The 19,750-nt window shown below is 35.4% G+C and overlaps 1 protein-coding gene across 2 annotated transcripts in view; it reads left to right on the top strand.

Moving 5' to 3' along the window:
- The window catches only part of dx (deltex), a 319,771-nt gene that overhangs the window by 286,317 nt on the left and 13,704 nt on the right, over positions 1-19,750 (top strand). The window contains exon 14 of one of the 2 annotated variants that reach the window (XM_067108869.1): positions 10,446-10,554. The exons of the other annotated variant lie outside the window; for it this stretch is intronic. Coding sequence (XP_066964970.1) covers positions 10,446-10,554 — 109 coding nt within the window. The remainder of the gene's footprint in view (positions 1-10,445; positions 10,555-19,750) is intronic. 2 annotated transcript variants of the gene reach the window in all.

Here is a 19,750-nt window from a genome sequence, read left to right as displayed (position 1 = left end):
CAACCATGAGTTATTTTCTGTTGTATTCTACATGAAATTGCGCACATTTTCATATATAAAAGTTTATGTAACGACTAATGTAAAATGATGCAAACATTACGACAACATGACGAAAGAATTTCTGAGATGTTCGGCCGATTTACCACGCGCAATCGTAAGGAAAAAGTTTTTTTTTTTAAATTCACCATAAATCGAAATATTGTGCTATAGACTTCCAGTTTGTTGCAAAATGAAGGTACATGATTGAATATTACTAGAATGTAAGAGTTTTAGCTTATAATTGCGTTATTTTACCATTTCGGTCGAGTTAAAGTTGACTGAAGGTTGAAATTTTGGCAGTTTTCGTGATTTATATGAAAATATTTCAAAACTGATAATAGCTACAACCATGAGTTATTTTCTGTTGTATTCTACATGAAATTGCGCACATTTCCATATATAAAACTTTATGTAACGACTAATATAAACGGTGCAAACATTACGACAACGTGATTTAATGAATTTCTGGCGCTGGACGTAAGGAAAAAAGTTTTTCAAAAATTCACCATAAATTGAAATATTGTGCTAGAGACTTCCAGTTGGTTGCAAAATGAAGGTAAATGATTGAATATTACTAGAATGTAAGAGTTTTAGCTTATAGTTGCGTTTTTTTACCATTTCGGTCGAGTCAAAGTTGACCGAAGGTTGAAATTTTGGCAGTTATCGTGATTTATATGAAAATATTTCCAAACTGATAAAAGCTACAACCATGGGTTGTATTTTGTTGTATTTTACATGAAATTGCACACATTTTCATATATAAAACTTTATGTAACGGCTAATATAAACGGTGCAAAAATTACGACAAAAATGACGAAAAGAATTTCTGAAATTTTTCGGCCGAGTTACCAATGAGACGTAAGGAAAAAGTTTTTTCAAAAATCACCATAAATCGAAATATTGTGCTAGAGAATTCCAATTTGCTGCAAAATGAAGGTAAATGATTGAATATTACTAGAATGTAAGAGTTTTAGCTTACAATTGCGTTTTTCGACCATTTCGGTCGAGTCAAAGTTGACCGAAGGTTGAAATTTTTTGTAGTCGACGTACGGTACGTCCACTCGGCACCCAACAGACAATTTTAGTCGACGTATGATACGTCCAGTAGGCGTTTAAGGGTTAAAGGGGGCCATAGAGAAACATGCACATATTCGCCACCAAGTACGTTTCTTCAGTGTCCTCAAAAAGGATTCCTCCAAAAAGGAGAGTGATCCTCAACCATTCAACATTGAGCAAGCACATTGTTTGCCAAAAGTTTTGGATAATTACCATTGCTTAAGTACATTGAATCATTCTAGAAGGGACTTGGACAGTTTCTGTAGATCTGAAAGATGCATACTGGCACATCCCTATAGCCATTCCCCTTCTCCCCTTCCTAAGTTTCCCGATAGGGAAAAGATACGTACTGATTCAAAGTCGTGCCATTGGGCTAAACATTACCTAAATAATATTTTACAAAATTAGCGACGGTATTTGTTCGAGAACTCATAGAAAAAGGAATACAACTAATAGCCTATCTAGACAACTGGTTGACCTCGGGGCCCACAAGAAATGAGTGCTTGAAAAACTTAAGAGCAATGGTCAACAGACGACAGTCAAAAGTTTTTATAATAAATTTGAAAACATCCCACATCACGCCCAGCAGACACTTTCAGTGGCTGGGACTGTGTTGGGATACTCTTCACAGCCTGTTGTCTCTCCCCATCATACTCAAAACAGAATAAGGCAAATCTTCAAAAGGTTCCTTGCGCAGCCCAGAGTTTTCAGATTGCAATCAGAATGTATGATGGGCCTGCTGCAGTTCACATCAGTAATAGATCCAATACTTCTATTGCAACTAAAAATGTGAACAAATTCTGGCTATTGCATGCAAGAAAAAAGATGGGAGACCAACCTCATCAAAAGAGTAAAAAGTTGGGGAAATACTTGGGCCTTGGATCTGGAAGGAATCTCTGGTGAAACAGGTCACTCTGACTCTCCTGTCTTTATGAGTGGCGTACACATAGATTCCTCGTTGACAGGTTGGGAGGACATTTGGAGGATTGTCAGGTGGCAGGGAGGTTGATCAGCTACTCTGAGGAATTCTTATATCAGTTTCCTGGAGCTGATGGCTGTCTTTTTGTCTCAAAAAACTCAGACCTCCAGAAGAGAGATACAACATAACTATAGTATCCTACATCAAGAGGTCGCGATCATGTTCACCTCCTCTCAATATGGTAATGCTAGTCATCCTTCAGATGGCACAAGCAGGGAAGTGGCACATGTCTGCAATTCACCTCACTGGGGGTCGCATTGTAATAGCAGGTTCTCTTATCGAGGAAAATGACAGCCTCAACACAGTGGATGTTGGACAACCACTCTTTTCAAACAATAGCCAGCATGCTTCCACAACTGGAAGTGGACTTGTTTGCCACATACGAGAATAACAAACTCCTAATATATGTGTCTCCAAACTTGGACATTCAAGCAAGAGCAAGAGATGCCTTCCTAAAGACTGGAACAGGGGGAGGACGATATCTTTTTCCTCCATTGTCCCAGATTTCAAAGGTTTTTAGCAAACTTCTAACCTTCTAAGGAACAGCTTACTTAATAGCCCCAAATTGCCCAACAGGCATTGGTTCTTATTACTTCAACAACAGATGAAAAGATCAATTCCACTATCGCCTCTGTTCTATCCCAGAAAGTAGGAGGTAAAGTCGTTTATGCATCCTCCTTTCTGAGCCAAGACCTTCACGTTTGGATTTTTTAAATATTATCTACCGTGAAAACTACTCACAATCCAACATTGCTAGGTACCTAGTGCAAAAATTACAGACATCTTTTTGACAGTACCAATCCATGTGGAAGATATGGTTAGATTATATCCATACTGAGAGCCCAGTTGAGATTTCTATAAGAAACACTTTTTATTTTTCTTATATACCCTTTTGAAGACAAATACCTTGTGGTTACAACAGTCATGGCATACAAGGCTGCATTAATGGAACCCTTGCTTTATTGATTCAGGATTGACTCCAGTATAGAAGTTGTCACTTCCCTTTTGCAGTCTTTTGCTCTACAAAGGCACATGCCCGAAAGGCTTCCAGTTACTTGGTCCCTGAACAAGGTGCTTAGACTTTCATCAACCCCTCAATTCAGTGGACCCAATACAACCACAACACACATGCTACAAAAGTCGATCTTCTTGATTGCATTAGCATCAGAAGCTCTTATTAGTGAACCGGGCTCTCTTAGATGGGGACGATGCATCATGCAAACAACTGACCAATTATTATTGTCCCCTAGCCCATCATTCCTGGCCAAGAATGAGGATCCTTTAAAAAAGAAATCTATTTTTATAAGAAAACTCAATTTAGCAGACAAAACATTATGCCCGGTTCAAGCACTTAGGTTTCCTAGAAGTCACAGCATACATCCCAGAGGGTCCAATTTTCCTACACACTAGCACAAACTGTCCACTCTCCCTACAAGGGCTGAGAATGATAGTAGAGTTTCTCATTAAAAAGGCAAATCCACACTCCTTTCCTAGGTCACAATATCATGAGAATAAGAATGTCGTTGGCCTTCTAAAGAAATGTCTCATTCGAAGTCTCTGAATGTACAGGGTGGTCATCAGTTAAATTAATGCATCAAACAAATTAAACACTGTGCCAGTAATGGCATGGTTAGTCTTAACAAGGTGCTCAACACTATGTATCAGTAACTGGACAAATGGTTACAATCTTAACCCAAGACTGCTAACCCTTGCTTTATTGATTCAGAAAACAAGGGGTGCCCGAAAGGCTTAGTTTACCCTGAACAAGGTGTGTGCAACCCTAATTCAGCGGACCCAATACAACCAGAACGGGTGATCTTCAGCATTACCATCAGAAGCTGCAAACAAACCCAGCATGCATCATTAAACAACTGACCAATTATTAAGTCGCCACTGTGGCCAAGAACTTTAAAAAGAAATCCAATACAACAAGACAATTTCATGGTATAGTTTCTTGTTCCTTTTTCCTACTGAAACCTGAAGATAGTATTTTCTCAATAAAAGAATGAGATTTTCTTAGGTCACGAAATCTGTAAGTTCATTGACCTTCGGACCATTCAAAGTCTCTGAATGTTTTTTACTTTTAATGGTGTTGGGAAATTAAAACTATGTATCAGAGCTTAAAAACAAGGGGTTTTTTACTGTGAGTGTCACCTGTCATTTTTTTAGGTAAACTGCTCCTTGTTCCTTGAGAAACAAAACAAGCTCGACCAGAAATGTTTTTACTTTGCTATCAAAAACATTTTTTTCTAGGTTTTGAGAACAAAACAAGCGACTACGTATCAAAAACAGGAAAAAACATATTTTTGGTAGTCGCTGTTGAGTCCTCAAAACCCTCCCACTTCCCTGACAAAAAGGCATGGGATTTGGCCAAGGGATCATCCTACATTGGCCAACAGAGTAACGGCTCCTTGGTCTTTAACAGCCCTGTTGTAAACAAGAGGGCAGATGCGCATACGCAACAGTCACCTCTCTTTCTTGCAGGTTCATTTGACGTTGGAAAAACTGGGTTCAGCTTCACTGAAGATAAGGGAAAGTGCCCGCTATCTTTGAGTCCATTATATACTCCATCACGTGTTATAATGTTAATCATTACGACACAATACCTGGCCACAAAGACCAACTAAAAGAGAATTCTTTGATATTAGTTTGGTCACCATGGATCTCTGGTAGACCATGGAAGGTAACTCCTTGAGGACTCAACAGCGACTACCAAAAACAGGTTTTTCCTATGTCAAAACCTGTTATTTACAGATGTTCTAGCTATAGTCAAATCAAAGGTTTGCAAGTATATAGGAACTTTTGATCATTGCTCCATTGAGATGGACATATCTGTTAATCAGTATATTCCTAATGCCACCATTGGAAAAACCTTATGGATGAAATCTAGAGCCAATTGGGATTGCATTATTGAAACTTGCTAGGCAATTAATACTTCAGATGCTATATCAGATCCAGCTCCCAAGAAGAGGCGAAATGAAATGCTGGTGGCCATTTTATTAAGGTATGTCCCTAGGAAGGCCATCAAATTCAGGACAAATGACCAGCCAAGGTTTGATGATATATGTGAAATTGTTCACATGAAAATGACACTTTTTTTTTTTTCTTAGTCTCACCGTGTTGCAAGTAGAATTTACTATATAGCTGAGAGAAATTACAATAATTTCTTAAGGAGGAAACTTGAAGGAGTTACTCAAGCCTCACCTGTGGTGGACCAAATTGGCATCTTCTGTTTTTAGATAAGGCTAGTTTTCCATGCCACTACTATTAACAGATGATGGTAGATTGGTTACTGGCTGTAAGGAAAAGGCTCAACTGCTTCATCGAGCTTTTGAAGCTAAGCAGTCGGCTGAGGATGTCAATCTCCCAGATACTTGAACCTATTCTTAAAAAAATTGCATTTCACTATAGGGGATGTTCAGAAAATTCTTGACAATCTTGGTAGCTGGGATGGAAAAGATCCATATGGTTTCTTCCCTTTGTTTCTTAAAAAGGTTTCTTGTGTGTTGCCTCCCAAGAGTAGTAGATTCTATAGATTTTTAGGTCAACATAGTATCCTTGCGGATGAGCACAAGCTTAGCAATAGAGCCCTTATTCCAAAGAATGTCATATCCTCAGACTGCAGTAACTACAGGCCAATTTCTATAAATTTTAAGCCACTATATAGGTATGTGGAGTCTCAAGGATTGTTAGCTGACAGTATGCATATAGGAAGCAGTTAGGTGTGTGTGATGCTCTTTTTGAGCTGGCATGCCATTTCCAAGAGAATCTTGATAAGGATGTTGAGTGTGGAGTAATTCAGATGGAATTTAATGCTGCTTTTGATTTAGTAAATCACAACGCACCTATTTATAAACCTCAGAAGCTTGGAGTGAGTGGATATGTTGTGGTTTACTTCAAGATAGATTTCCTTAAAGATAGGCAGCGGTGAGGTGCTGTTAATGGGATCTGTAGCGAACCAAGATCTGATGTGCCTGGAGTTTCACAGGGTAGTGTTCTTGGTCCACTGTTATTTTTAGTGCATACAAGTGATATGGTTTTTGGCTTGGAAAACAAGATTGGGCTTGTTCCATATGAATAGGGTTCATTTATCTTCTGAATAAGAATAATAATGAGAGTAGCATCAATATAAACTTTTCCTGGAGATCAGCTAGAATATACTGGGTATATTGCAAGATTAACAAGGGGTAGAGAAGTACTGTATGTGCAAGTAATAATCACAGTCTTTCTAAGGAAAATCCCTGTTCTGTACAGAAATTAAGAGTTGACTGCAGCAAAGAAGTGACTTCAGTCAAACCTAAATGACAATGAACTTGGCTGCAATTAGTTACACTGTCAAACTTCTTCTAGACTTATAACCTGACTCAAGTTAATTTTCCTCCCTCAGTTTGAGGTTCTTTAATCTTGTCATGATATCCTACTCATCCCATCCATGGGCTGTCCAGAAGCAAGAAACTGTTCTGGGACAAGGCTGGCTTAATCTACATTCTACCCGCACTCGAGGAGCCAGTAACACTATTTTTTTATCGCGTATCATTTATTTTTGTTAGTAAGTCTGGGCCTGATTTTGTGCATTTAAATAATTCATTTTTGATAATTTGAAACTAAACCATACTTATCCCACCCTCTGATCAAAACAGTTTAATGTTTGAATTCAATTCTTCATCTATTCTATTTTTTGTTATCTATAAATCATCCTTTACTCCTCATAAAATTTCATAACTTTTGCTCATTTTATGTCTTCATGATTATATATGCTGATCAATAGTGTCAAGCTGCTCACCTTTTCTGACATGGTGTAGAGATATGGCTACGTGCCTGCCACATCTACACAATATCCTAACTTAGGTCAAGATTTCAAGAATTAGACCTGGGAAAAGTGGCAATGTCAAAAATGTCTACAGTCGAACCTCTTAAAACCGGCATTCTGTGGTTCGGGAACTCAAGTGGTTCAGCTCGATTTTGAACAGCTGCCATTAATTCGTTGTGCGGTCACGAGGTCGGTGCTACATATTGTTTACAAATGACTTTCATCTCCAAAATTTACTATCATCATTATTATTACTATTAGTTTCTTCATCATTTATTTTGATTGTAGAAGGTATTAAGATGGCAAAAATAAAGAATGAATTTCGGCGATCACTCAGTGCATTTGAACGCCGTCAAAAGAGTAAATAAAGCACACTGCCATGTATTGAGGAAAATGAACACTAAACATTCACTAACTAAAGGGAAAGGATAGAAAACCTTTTCTAGCATGGATAAAGATATACGCTTGTGCTTCTTACCTCTACCATCAATCTGATCTCATGGGTGGCATATTGATTCGGTAAATATACAGCTATATAAAAGAAATGATCAAGACCTTATCACCTACAATCTTCTGCTGACGGCTGTAGGTGACAGTTGTGATCGTATCTTTTATATAGCTGTATATTTACCCATTCAGTATGCCACCCATGAGATGAGATGATGATAGAAGTAAGAAGTGCAAGCATAAATCTTTATCTATGCTAGAGAAGGTTTTCTATCCTTCCTCTTTAGTTAGTGAATGTTTAGTGTTCATTTTCCTCAATAGATGGCAGTGTGCGTTGTTTACTCTTTTGATGGCAACATTCAAATGCACTGAGTAATCGCTGAAATTTATTCTTGATTTTTGTCATTTCATCGCCCTCTACAATCAAAATAAATGTCAAAGAAACTAATGGAGATTATTATGAAAATAGTAAATTTAGGAGATGAAAATCACCGATAGGGTAATCGCTCGGAGCATGAGACACTGCGGCATTCATCTGCAGTTTGGACACTTCCAGAAAATGCATTCGAACGCACCCCCATCAGCTTCAGTGAGGCTTGTGCTTCCTCTACACAATACGCCGAGACCTCTACGTTCATATCAAAGTAACATTTTTCTCCTAAATTACGAAATAATGGCATATTTCCGATTAAACAGAGGTTTGTTAAGATTTAACCATGTGCGGTGCTAACTTACTGACCATGACGCTCTCGAAACTTTTACTTAAAACACTTTAAAAGTGGACGAGTGACGCCATCTCGATATTTGCAGTCACTTGCGTAAACAAACTGCCCATTTCTTGTGTTAAATCTGCAAAATATTTGTACCCATAGACGCTGACACCGTTTCCTTGACATCAGTGGTAAACGCTGGCGAGTTTCAGGATTGGACGGGGAACTCTAGCAAATTTTCGGAACACCAGATCGCTAGGTAACATTTAAATAACTAGGTAGCTAAACACCAGAATAAGGTTTAATTGAATAAATGCATTACATGTTCATTATAATTCTTTTGAAAATATTTGTTGCTGGAGCAAAACAGATTCCTGAGACAAATTCCAACGCTTTTGCTGTGGACATTATGATGTAGCTATTTGCATTTTCCTATTTTTTTTATTTTTATTAATATATATTACATACATTGTAATATATGTACCACATACACAGTGTAAGTTTTGTCAAATATAATGGTGTTTTAAGCAATAATTTTGGATTTAAAACCTTTATTTCAGTCCTGTATTTTGATGTCATGACATCTTGACTCTCGTACTAGTTCTAGATAAATTGTCATACTCAACTTTCTTGCATTTTCGCCAAAGTGGTAACGCTCATATGTACACATTACATTTCTCAGAAGTATACATAGTAATATGGACTTGAATGAAAAGGCCTGACAACAAAATGCTACATTTCTATCATAAGCAGTTCACTAATGCGTCATCCACTCTTGGATATTTGTGGCAGCCAGATGTACGATAAGGCTGGAAAATTGTTCCCCCTACAGTTTCGCTACTTTGAAGGAGTAAAGTACTGTAAACAAACATTCTCACGTATTTTAAGTGGTATTGCGAGTTAAGAACGAAATGTGCATAATTACAATCAAATAAGCACTTTGGAGCTTCAGTTGTGATGTCAGTAAGGATAAAACCATGGATTAGAGGTAAAAATACATTTCAGTTCAACCACATGACAGACGGGAATTCCTTGTCTCATATTTTCACTAGTATAGGCAACAAAATGTTGTTTTATTGTGCTGATTACAACTAAAATCTTGAGTAATGTCTAGAAACATTACATATATACGCAATTAGTGTCAGTACACCGTTAAATGAACGCGCGGAAGGAAGTGTCCAATCGTCATTCATTTTGTCACAATCTTTAGGAAGACGCCATATTGAATTCAAAATTGCCTTCAACACCTATTTTACAAAGGCTACACATGCTTATATTAGTTCTTATGGTAGTTTCCTATAGCTCATTTTGTTAGTGAAGCTTCAATCTTTTGAAAAGTTTTCTGGAAGGTGTAATTTTTTTGTTATTTCTCCAATTAAATATTGAGTGAAAAGTGAAAATTCTGCCACCCATGTGTCTCAACCCCGATCATTTACCCTAGGCCTCATAAGGGGTTATTACTGTAGGTATTATGAAAGGTTGATTGCAGCATCTCTTTACCCCTAGCTGCTCCTATGGTTTAGCCTTTTAATTGACCTCCACGTTTGCTGCCTTTCTTCCAGTTTGCTGTCCAACCACCCTAACTCTGCCTTTTCACTTTAAAGTACATAGTGGCTGCAAGTTCCCCAGTACTTGGCTGTATAGCCAAAATTTTCATAAATCAGTGAAACCTTAGATCACAGGAACAGTAAGGTTGTGTGCCAGTGAAAATATATCTCACTGAGCCACCAAGACTTGTAGTGGTGTCTGTTTTGTTTGTGAACATAATGAGAATACTGTGATGGGCATGAGTATTCCTGTAGGCTAGTTTCTGTGGATACTGTGTGATTAATTTGGATTGCTTTTGTATTGTACTCAGAACTAGGGAACAAAAGCTCTACATGCAAAGGACCTCTATAGGAGTCATTGGAGGTGATATTTGTTTTTCTTACATAAACTGTTGAAACTTAGTCAACCAAAGTTTTCCAGGTATAATGTAAGTACATAAGAGAGGCATGGGTATTGGAACCATCTTTACAGCTGTAAAAGACAGTTAACTAGACTGGTGTGCTAAACTTCTTAACTCTCAGGGTAGGCTCAAATTGAAATATTGAAATGAAAATCAAGCGACATGGGTGAATAACAAAAGTACAGTTTCAATCTTGCTGCTCTTATGAAGTGAAATTTTGTAATTGGATAGATAGGAATTGTTAATTTGATATATGATGATGTTACTTAAGGTATAGATGAATATCAAACATAAATTATATAAAATATATTTTTATTTAGCCTAACACTATCTTCAATTAGTTCATGCACAACATTTCTTAATAATGAGAGCCTAAGCAAAGTTAAGTTTAAGATTGTGAGTGTTACAAATATCATGCCAAATTATCTTTGCCATAACAACAGAATTATTCTGCAGCATAAATGATGGAATTCAGGGTCCAGAACACCCCCATCCAGGACGTCCTTATCGTGCTATTGGCTTTCCACGCACTGCATATTTGCCAAACAACCAGAAGGGCAAAAAGGTCAGTCAAGAACAGATTTTTCTATGGAACAGTCACAGAGTTGTTTTAATTAGGGCTTTTGAGTTTAACAATAGTACAGTATTTTTTATAGTGTAACCGCTGTTCGTCCTCAAAGGAGTTACACTTTCATGGTCCCCCCAGGGCTCCATAAGACAGACCAACTCGTTACAAAGAATTATCTTATAGTTGGTCTTGGTCAGAATAGTGGTTTGTTGGCACAGTGATAGAATATAAAGGACTCATGCCAGGAGGGCTCTATCTCCTGTCCTACAGCGACTAACAGCTCTCTGTCTCACTTGCACAGATGTGGCAACAGCCTGTTTCAGCCAACGTCTTTACACTCTGGTCTGACCAAGAGCTCACTAGTCCCCAGGTTGTACCCTGGAAATCATGTTCGACTATGCATTTTTCACCCTCTTTAACATGAATCATGCTACGTACTTAGTTTTAAGACCCAGTGAAAAGTTATACTGTACTTAGTTTCTTAAAATTTTACGGGGCAGGCTTATATATGTTCAAATTGGGAGCCAGTGAGCCTCTCGCAAGGGAAGAAGTTAGATTGCTAGGCTATTCCTTAATTGCTGTGCTGTTTTTTCTTATTTGACAAAGTGATGATAGGCATTAGGGCAGTATTATTAGACAATTTTGTTATTGAAACTTATTATACAACAACCTTTTTAACACTATAGATAATTTGAAGTTACTGAAAGGGCAAATGGGGTTAGCCTAACTTCTTGTTTACAAAACGTAGATGTGACTGTAGTTCCCAATCATGCTTGACTTATGAGCCTTAGTGTTTACTCAAGGCCAGTGTTTCATATGTAGTATTATATGATCAAACTAAATGGTTTTGTGATATATACAGTTCCACAGTAATCCTTAATATCAGGGTTCTTTCCGTGTTAAAGGAATAAATTCATGCAGATCTATTTCCAGTGGGTATTACTCCACCAGTAGTGACATCACAGGTGTTGACAATTTGTCAAGATGCTTGTATTTTTCTTAAGGGAATACAAAAGTACTTTTTGGTAATGGTGAGCTTTGCCAAACACTTGAAAATCTTAAAGGTACTGATTTTATTTTTTGGTACGATAATTCCAATAATTATTGATTTTATTTGTGTACCAACTAATGTAGCCTGTAATCATAGGTTATGAAATGTGTAGAAATATACAGTCTGGATATCCATTTAGTGTTGTCTTCATTGAGTTGTTAAGCATTTGTTTCCTTACATCATACTGTGGACATGTATTTGTGTCCTTGTAGGCCTGGGTTAATTTGAAGTGTTTGCGGCCTGTACTGTAGACCCCCGTATTCGCGGGGACGCATACCTCAACCCCCTGCAAATAGGTAAAATCCGCGAATACTTAGAACCCTTCTAAAAACACTTAGAACTGGCTATTTTGATAGTTCAGACACAAAAAACTAAAAATGCTTATACAGGTATTATCCTATTTACGATGGGGTTAGGTTCCAAAAAACCCATCGTTTGTTGGAAAAACATATCTTGAATATAGCCTAGCCTACACTAGGGTATTCAGTACCATGTATACATATATGGTAGCCTAGCGTACACTATAAAGAATACTCTATACGTACATCGTATAGTACTTATTATTATCAGCTAATTCTGGAGGTTCGTGCAGAGTGACTTATGATAATTGAGTATGCATCTTTTCCATGGATCTTTCAAAATGTTATGCTTTAATTCACTGCATCCAGTAATATTGTATATATATTCTTATACAGTCATACCCCGAACTTACATGAGATTAGGTTCCAGAACCCCTTGCACAAGGTGAATTTTCGTGTAAGTTTGGTACAGTTTCTATAAATGCTAATAAATGCTTATTTCTAAAGTTTATACACTAACTATGACCATAATCATGCTCCCAAATTATTAAGTGAACTTTTAATGAAATTAAAGTTAATGTAATTTTGTTTAAAAGTTAGCTTAACCCTTAAACGCCGAGCCTCTATTTACAAAAACGTCTCCCGTATGCCGGCGGCATTCGGGAGTTAGCGCTGAAGCGGAAAAAGTTTTTTTCAAAAAATCACAGCACGCTTAGTTTTTAAGATTAAGAGTTCATTTTTGGCTCCTTTTTTTCATTGCCTGAAGTTTAGTATGCAACCATCAGAAATGAAAAAAAATATCATTATCATATATAAATATTGAAATATATGAGAGCGCAAAAAACATTTTTCATATATAATTTTATACAAATCGCGTTGTGAGCAAAATGGTTAAAGCTAACGGATTATTTTTTTTTCTTTATATTGTACACTAAATTGCAATGATTTTGGTATATAAAAAATTGTAAAACAATCAAAGCAACACAGAGAAAATATTATCACAATATGATGCATGAATTTGTAACGCTCAGACGTAAAAAAATGTTTTTAAAAAATTCACCATAAATCGAAATATTGTGCTAGAGACTTCCAATTTATTGCAAAATAAAGGTAAATGATTGAATATTACTAGAATGTAAGAGTTTTAGCCTACAATTGCATTTTTCGACCATTTCGGTCGAGTTAAAGTTGACCAAAGGTTGAAATTTTGGCAGTTATCATGATTTATGTGAAAATATTTCAAAAGTGATAAAAGCTACAACCATGAATTATTTTCTGTTGTATTCTACATGAAATTGCGCACATTTTCATATATAAAAGTTTATGTAACGACTAATGTAAAACGATGCAAACATTACGACAACGTGATGAAAGAATTTCTGAGATGTTCGGCTGATTTACCGCGAGCAGACGTAAGGAAAAGGTTTTTTTTTTTTCAGAAATTCACCATAAATCGAAATAATGTGCTAGAGACTTCCAGTTTGTTGCAAAATGAAGGTACATGATTGACTATTACTAGAATGTAAGAGTTTTAGCTTATAATTGCGTTTTTTTACCATTTTGGTCGAGTTAAAGTTGACCGAAGGTTGAAATTTTGGCAGTTATTGTGATTTATATGAAAATATTTCAAAACTGATAAAAGCTTCCATATATAAAACTTTATATAACGACTAATATAAAACGGTGCAAACATTACGACAACGTGACGAAAGAATTTCTGGCGCGGACGTAAGGAAAAAGGTTTTTTCAAAAATTCATCATAAATCGAAATATTGTGCTAGAGACTTCCAATTTGTTGCAAAATGAAGGTAAATGATTGAATATTACTAGAATGTAAGATTTTTAGCTGACAATTGCGTTTTTTTACCATTTCGGTCGAGTCAAAGTTGACCGAAGTTTGAAATTTTGGCAGTTATCGAGATTTATATGAAAATATTTCCAAACTGATAAAAGCTACAACCATGGGTTGTATTTTGTTGTATTTTACATGAAATTGCGCACATTTTCATATATAAAACTTTACGTAACAGCTAATATAAAACAGTGCAAAAATTACGACAAAATGACGAAAGAATTTCCGAAATTTTCGGCCGAGTTACCACGCGGATGTAAGGAAAAAGTTTTTTTCAAAAATTCACCATAAATCGAAATATTGTGCTAGAGACTTCCAATTTGTTGCAGAATGAAGGTAAATGATTGAATATTACTAGAATGTAAGAGTTTTAGCTTACAATTGTGTTTTTTTACTATTTCGGTCGAGTCAAAGTTAACCGAAGGTTGACATTTTTTGTAGTCGACGTATGGTACGTCCACTTGGCACCCAACAGACAATTTTAGTCGACGTATGATACATCCAGTAGGCGTTTAAGGGTTGATACATTACCCTTAAAAAAAAGAAATAAATAGTTGACATAAAAATGGAGTTTGAAGAGAATTTCTGTCTCTCTCCCCTTCCGACCGATCTGTTTTTAGAAGCCTTCCCAACCTCTTTTTAATAACTTCTTTATTCTACGTCTCTTTCTCTTTGTTCTGAAATGCTTTTCAAGAGCAAAGAGTTTTTTTTTTATTTTGACTAAAAATACAACTATTAGTTAACCCTTAAACGCCTATTGGACGTATCATACGTCGACTAAAATTGTCTGTTGGGTGCCGAGTGGACGTACCGTACGTCGACTACAAAAAATTTCAACCTTTGGTCAACTTTGACTTGACCAAAATGGTCGAAAAACGCAATTGTAAGCTAAAACTCTTACATTCTAGTAATATTCAATCATGTACCTTCATTTTGCAACAAATTGGAAGTCTCTAGCATAATATTTCGATTTATGGTGAATTTTTGAAAAAAAACTTTTCTTACTCATGGGCGGTAACTCAGCCGAAAATTTCATAAATTCTTTCGTCATTTTGTCGTAATTTTTGCACTGTTCTATATTACCCGTTACATAAAGTTTTATATATGAAAATGTGTGCAATTCCATGTACAATACAGCAAAATACAACCCATGGTTGTAGCTTATATCAGTTTGGAAATATTTTCATATAAACCACGATAACTGCCAAAATTTCAACCTTCGGTCAACTTTGACTTGACCGACATGGTCAAAAAACGCAATTTTAAGCTAAAACTCTTACGATCTAGTAATATTCAATCATTTACCTTCATTTTGCAACCAATTGGAAGTCTCTAGCACAATATTTCGATTTATGGTGAATTTTTGAAAAAAACTTTTTCCTTAGGTCCACGCCAGAAATTCTTTAAATCACACGTTGTCGTAATGTTTGCACTGTTTTATATTAGTCGTTACATAAAGTTTTATATATGGAGATGTGCGCAATTTCATGTAGAATACAACAAAAAATAACTCATGGTTGTAGCTTTTATCAGTTTTGAAATATTTTCATATAAATCACGATAACTGCCAAAATTTCAAGCTTCGGTCAACTTAACTCGACCGAAATGGTAAAAAAATGCAATTATAAGCTAAAACTCTTACATTCTAGTAATATTCAATCATGTACCTTCATTTTGCAACAAACTGGAAGTCTCTAGCACAATATTTCGATTTATGGTGAATTTCTGAAAAAAAAATTTTTCCCTTACGTCTGCGCGCGGTAACTCGGCCGAACATCTCAGAAATTCTTTCATTATGTTGTCGTAATGTTTGCATCGTTTTACATTAGTCGTTACATAAACTTTTATATATGAAAATGTGCGCAATTTCATGTAGAATACAACAGAAAATAGCTCGTGGTTGTAGCTTTTATCAGTTTTGAAATATTTTCACATAAATCACGATAACTGCCAAAATTTCAATCTTCGGTCAACTTTAACTCGACCGAAATGGTAAAAAAACGCATTTGTAAGCTAAAACTCTTACATTCTAGTAATATTCAATCGTTTAACTTCATTTTGCAATAAATTGGAAGTCTCTAGCACAATATTTCAATTTATGGTGAATTTTTGAAAAAACATTTTCCTTTACGTCTCTTGCGGTAACTCTGCGAACATCTCAGAAATTCTTTCGTCTCGTTGTCGTAATATTTGCACCGCTTTATATTAGTCGTTACATAAAGTTTTATATATGAAAATGTGTGCAATTTCATGTACAATACAACAAAAAATAACTCATGGTTGTAGCTTTTATCAGTTTTGAAATATTTCCATATAAATCACGATAAATAGAAAAAATTTGACTTTCGGTCAACTTCAACTTGACCGAAATGGTCGAAAACTGCAATTTTAAGCTAAAACACTTACAGTCTAGTAATATTCAATCAATTAGCTTCATTTTTCAACAAACGGGAAGTCTCTAGCACAATATTTTGATTTATGGTGAATTTTTGAAAACATTTTTTTACGTTCGCGCGTTACGAATTCATGCATCATTTTGTGATATCTGTGTTGCTTTGATCGTTTTAAAATTTGTTATATACCAAAATCATCGCAATTTAGTGTACAATACAACTAAAAAAATTAACTCATTAGCTTTAACCGCTTTTATGTGACAGCGATTTGTATACAATTATATACAAGTTTTTTTTCGCTGTCATATATTCCAATATTTATATATGATAATGATATTTCTTTCATTTCTGATGGTTGCATACTAAACTTCAGGCAATGACAAAAAAATGAGCCAAAAATGAACTCTTAATCTTAAAAACTAAGCGTGCTGTGATTTTTTGAAAAAAACTTTTTTTCCGCTTCGGCGCTAACTCACTGAACGCCGCCAGCATACGGGAGACGTTTTTGTAAATAGGGCTTCGGCGTTAAAGTGTTAATATGTCTATTTTTTAGAATGTATTTGCCAAACTAGCGCATTTACACTTCGTAGATGGCACGGGTAAAATTAGATCAATTTAAACTATCTACTCTACAGGTAAAGATGCACAGAAAAAATAATAAGTTGTAAAAATGAGAGAGAGAGAGAGAGAGAGAGAGAGAGAGAGAGAGAGAGAGAGAGAGAGAGAGAGAGAGAGAGAGAGAGAGAGATTTTGACCTTACTTGAAATATCAAGTTAGATTATTTATAAATTATTAAGGAGATAGAGAGAACAACATGAGAGAGAGGGAGAGAGAGAAAAGTTATTCTTACTCTTACGTTAGATATCAAAAGATGGAAATTCAGTAATAAACTAACTTTTAAATGAAATTAAAGTTACTGTAATTTCATATAAAAGTTAGCTTTTAAATGAAATTTAAAATTTTAAATTTTAAACTCTACTGTACAGGTAAAGATGTACAGAGAAATAATAAGTTGTAAAAATGTGTGAGTGCTAACTATGAACAAGAGAGAGAGAGAGAGAGAGAGAGAGAGAGAGAGAGAGAGAGAAGGTTTGTCTTTACTTAAGAGAGTGAAATTGTTTATCAATTATTACAGAGACTGAGGGAATAACGAGAGAGAGAGAGAGAGAGAGAGAGAGAGTTAGAGAGAGAGAGAGAGAGAGAGAGAGAGAGAGAGAGAGAGATATTGTCCTTACTTGAAATATCAAGTTGAATTATTTATGAATTATTGCGGAGACAGAATAACACAAGAGAGAGAGAGAGAAGAGAGAGAGAGAGAGAGAGAGAGAGAGAGAGAGAGAGAGAAAGGTTAATCATATGTTAGATATCAAAAGATGGAAATTCAGTAATAAACCAACTTTTAAGTGAAGTTAAAGTTACTGTAATTTTATTTAAAAGTTAGCTTAATACATTACCCTTAAAAAAAGAAATAAGTGGTTGATGTAAAAATATAGGAGTGTGTGAAGATTAGTATACTATTTCTCTCTCTCCCCATTCCACCGATCTGTTTTGTAGAAGTCTTCTCAACCTCGTTTTTAAAACTTCTTTATTTTGTCTCTCTTTGTTCTGAAATGCCCCATGTCTCTTGTGTTTTAGAACAGGGCATTTACAGTTTGTAGACAGTGCAGGTAAAATTAGATCAATTTAAAATTATCTACTGTACAGGTAAAGACACACAGAGAAACAGTACAGTAATGCTAGGTTGCTCTAACTACGAACAAAAGAGAGAGAGAGAGAGAGAGAGAGAGAGAGAGAGAGAGAGAGAGAGAGAGAGAGAGAGAGCAATTGTCCTTTCTCTTGAACAATTGTCCTTACTTAAGAGAGTGAAATTTTTTATGAATTATTACGGACACAGAGAGAGAGAGAGAGAGAGAGAGAATTACATAAGAAACCTTTGACCTGCTAATTAGCAACACTCCTCTTCTTGTCATGTTAAACTGACATGTCTGACAGCTTTGCCATCGAGCTTCTTCACAAAAGATGAAGGAAAGATATTTGTTTAAAATATGCGTCACAGAAATTTGTAGTTACAGTTATATTATTATTATTATTTTATTATTATTATTATTGTTATTTAATCTTATTATTTAAAAATTAGTACTTACTATTTAGTAAAAAATGTATTTATCAAACAAAACAAAATAAACATACATGTACCATAAAAACTCTCTCATCTCAGTCAAAGAGAGAAGTCATTACTTTTAATATTTAATGTTATTTCATTTGCACATAAAAGCTTGAAAACTTGTAAATTACAAAAAAAATTAAACATAAACGCTTTTGCAGGGTTTCCCAGTATCGGCAAATGTTCGTGTGTCTGTGAAAAACTTGTGTGACAGATTCCAATGAAAAGTTTAATTTGCATTCAAATTTGCACAACTCAAAGTTCAGGGTATATATATTATATATATATATATATATATATATATATATATATATATATATATATATATATATATATCATACATTACCACAGGTGAAAAATAAGAAACGGGTGTAGGTCCTGACCAGTTTCGACTTTATTTCAAGCCATTGACAAAGGACTGATTATTTCAAGCCATTGACAAAGGACTGATACAGAGTATGAGAAGTCACATATATATATACTACAAGAACAATACTGACGAACATACACAACCATTAGAGACTACATATTCCCTTCAGGCCGGTGTCGAGGTAGGAGTGGCCTTCAAAACTCATTTAGCTAAAAATCACAATATACTCTCAGGGGACAATGCTGATAAACAAACCATACGCAACCTCAGATCCACACCTGACAGGTGTCAGGGAGGTGGAGTTTGGAAACTCATTAGCACTACTATACCTGTACTGTGTTTACAAATATGATAATCCTATTTTCATACATCTCTACTGCCTACCTTAAAATTTAAACAATTTACAAATTTCTTTTGATATTAAAGGATCAAGTTTATACATCCCTTGACTGATATTCATATTATGGTTGTAAAGCTAGATTCAATGATATTCCTTTCCAGTGCATTATTAGAATATACAATCCTTTTTGCCCCTTCCCAGTTGATAGCATGATCGTTCTCACTAACTTGTACAAATATATCACTGTTCCCCTGTGCATAACTCACACTTTTCTTATGCTGTTCAATTCTTTTTTCCAGTGCTTTCACAGTTTGGCCAATATAAAAGTTGTCACAAGACTTACATGGAATTTTATATACACACCCTTTAGTATTGTCAGGTGAGTTCTTGATAAGTACATTTTTCATTGTTTTATTGTTCTTAAATGCAACATTGACACCAAAATTCTTAAGAATATGAGGGATATCTTTCATATTATTATTATATGGCAGAACAAGCAAATTTTTTGTGTTGTAGGATTCTTTTTGGTTTTGATACATAGTCTTTTTTGCCGCTTCGAATGCACTGTTTAATACATTATCAGGATATTTCAATTTCTTGCCTGCATTCCTAATGTTATCTATTTCATCATCAATATATTCAGGGCTACATACCCATAATGCAGGCAAGAAATTTAAATATCCTGAGAGTGTATTAAACAGTGCATTTGAAGCGGCAAAAAAGG

The sequence above is a fragment of the Macrobrachium rosenbergii genome, chromosome 9, assembly GCF_040412425.1.
Source record: "Macrobrachium rosenbergii isolate ZJJX-2024 chromosome 9, ASM4041242v1, whole genome shotgun sequence".
NCBI lineage: Eukaryota > Metazoa > Arthropoda > Malacostraca > Decapoda > Palaemonidae > Macrobrachium > Macrobrachium rosenbergii.
This window is presented reverse-complemented; position numbering and strand designations above follow the sequence as displayed.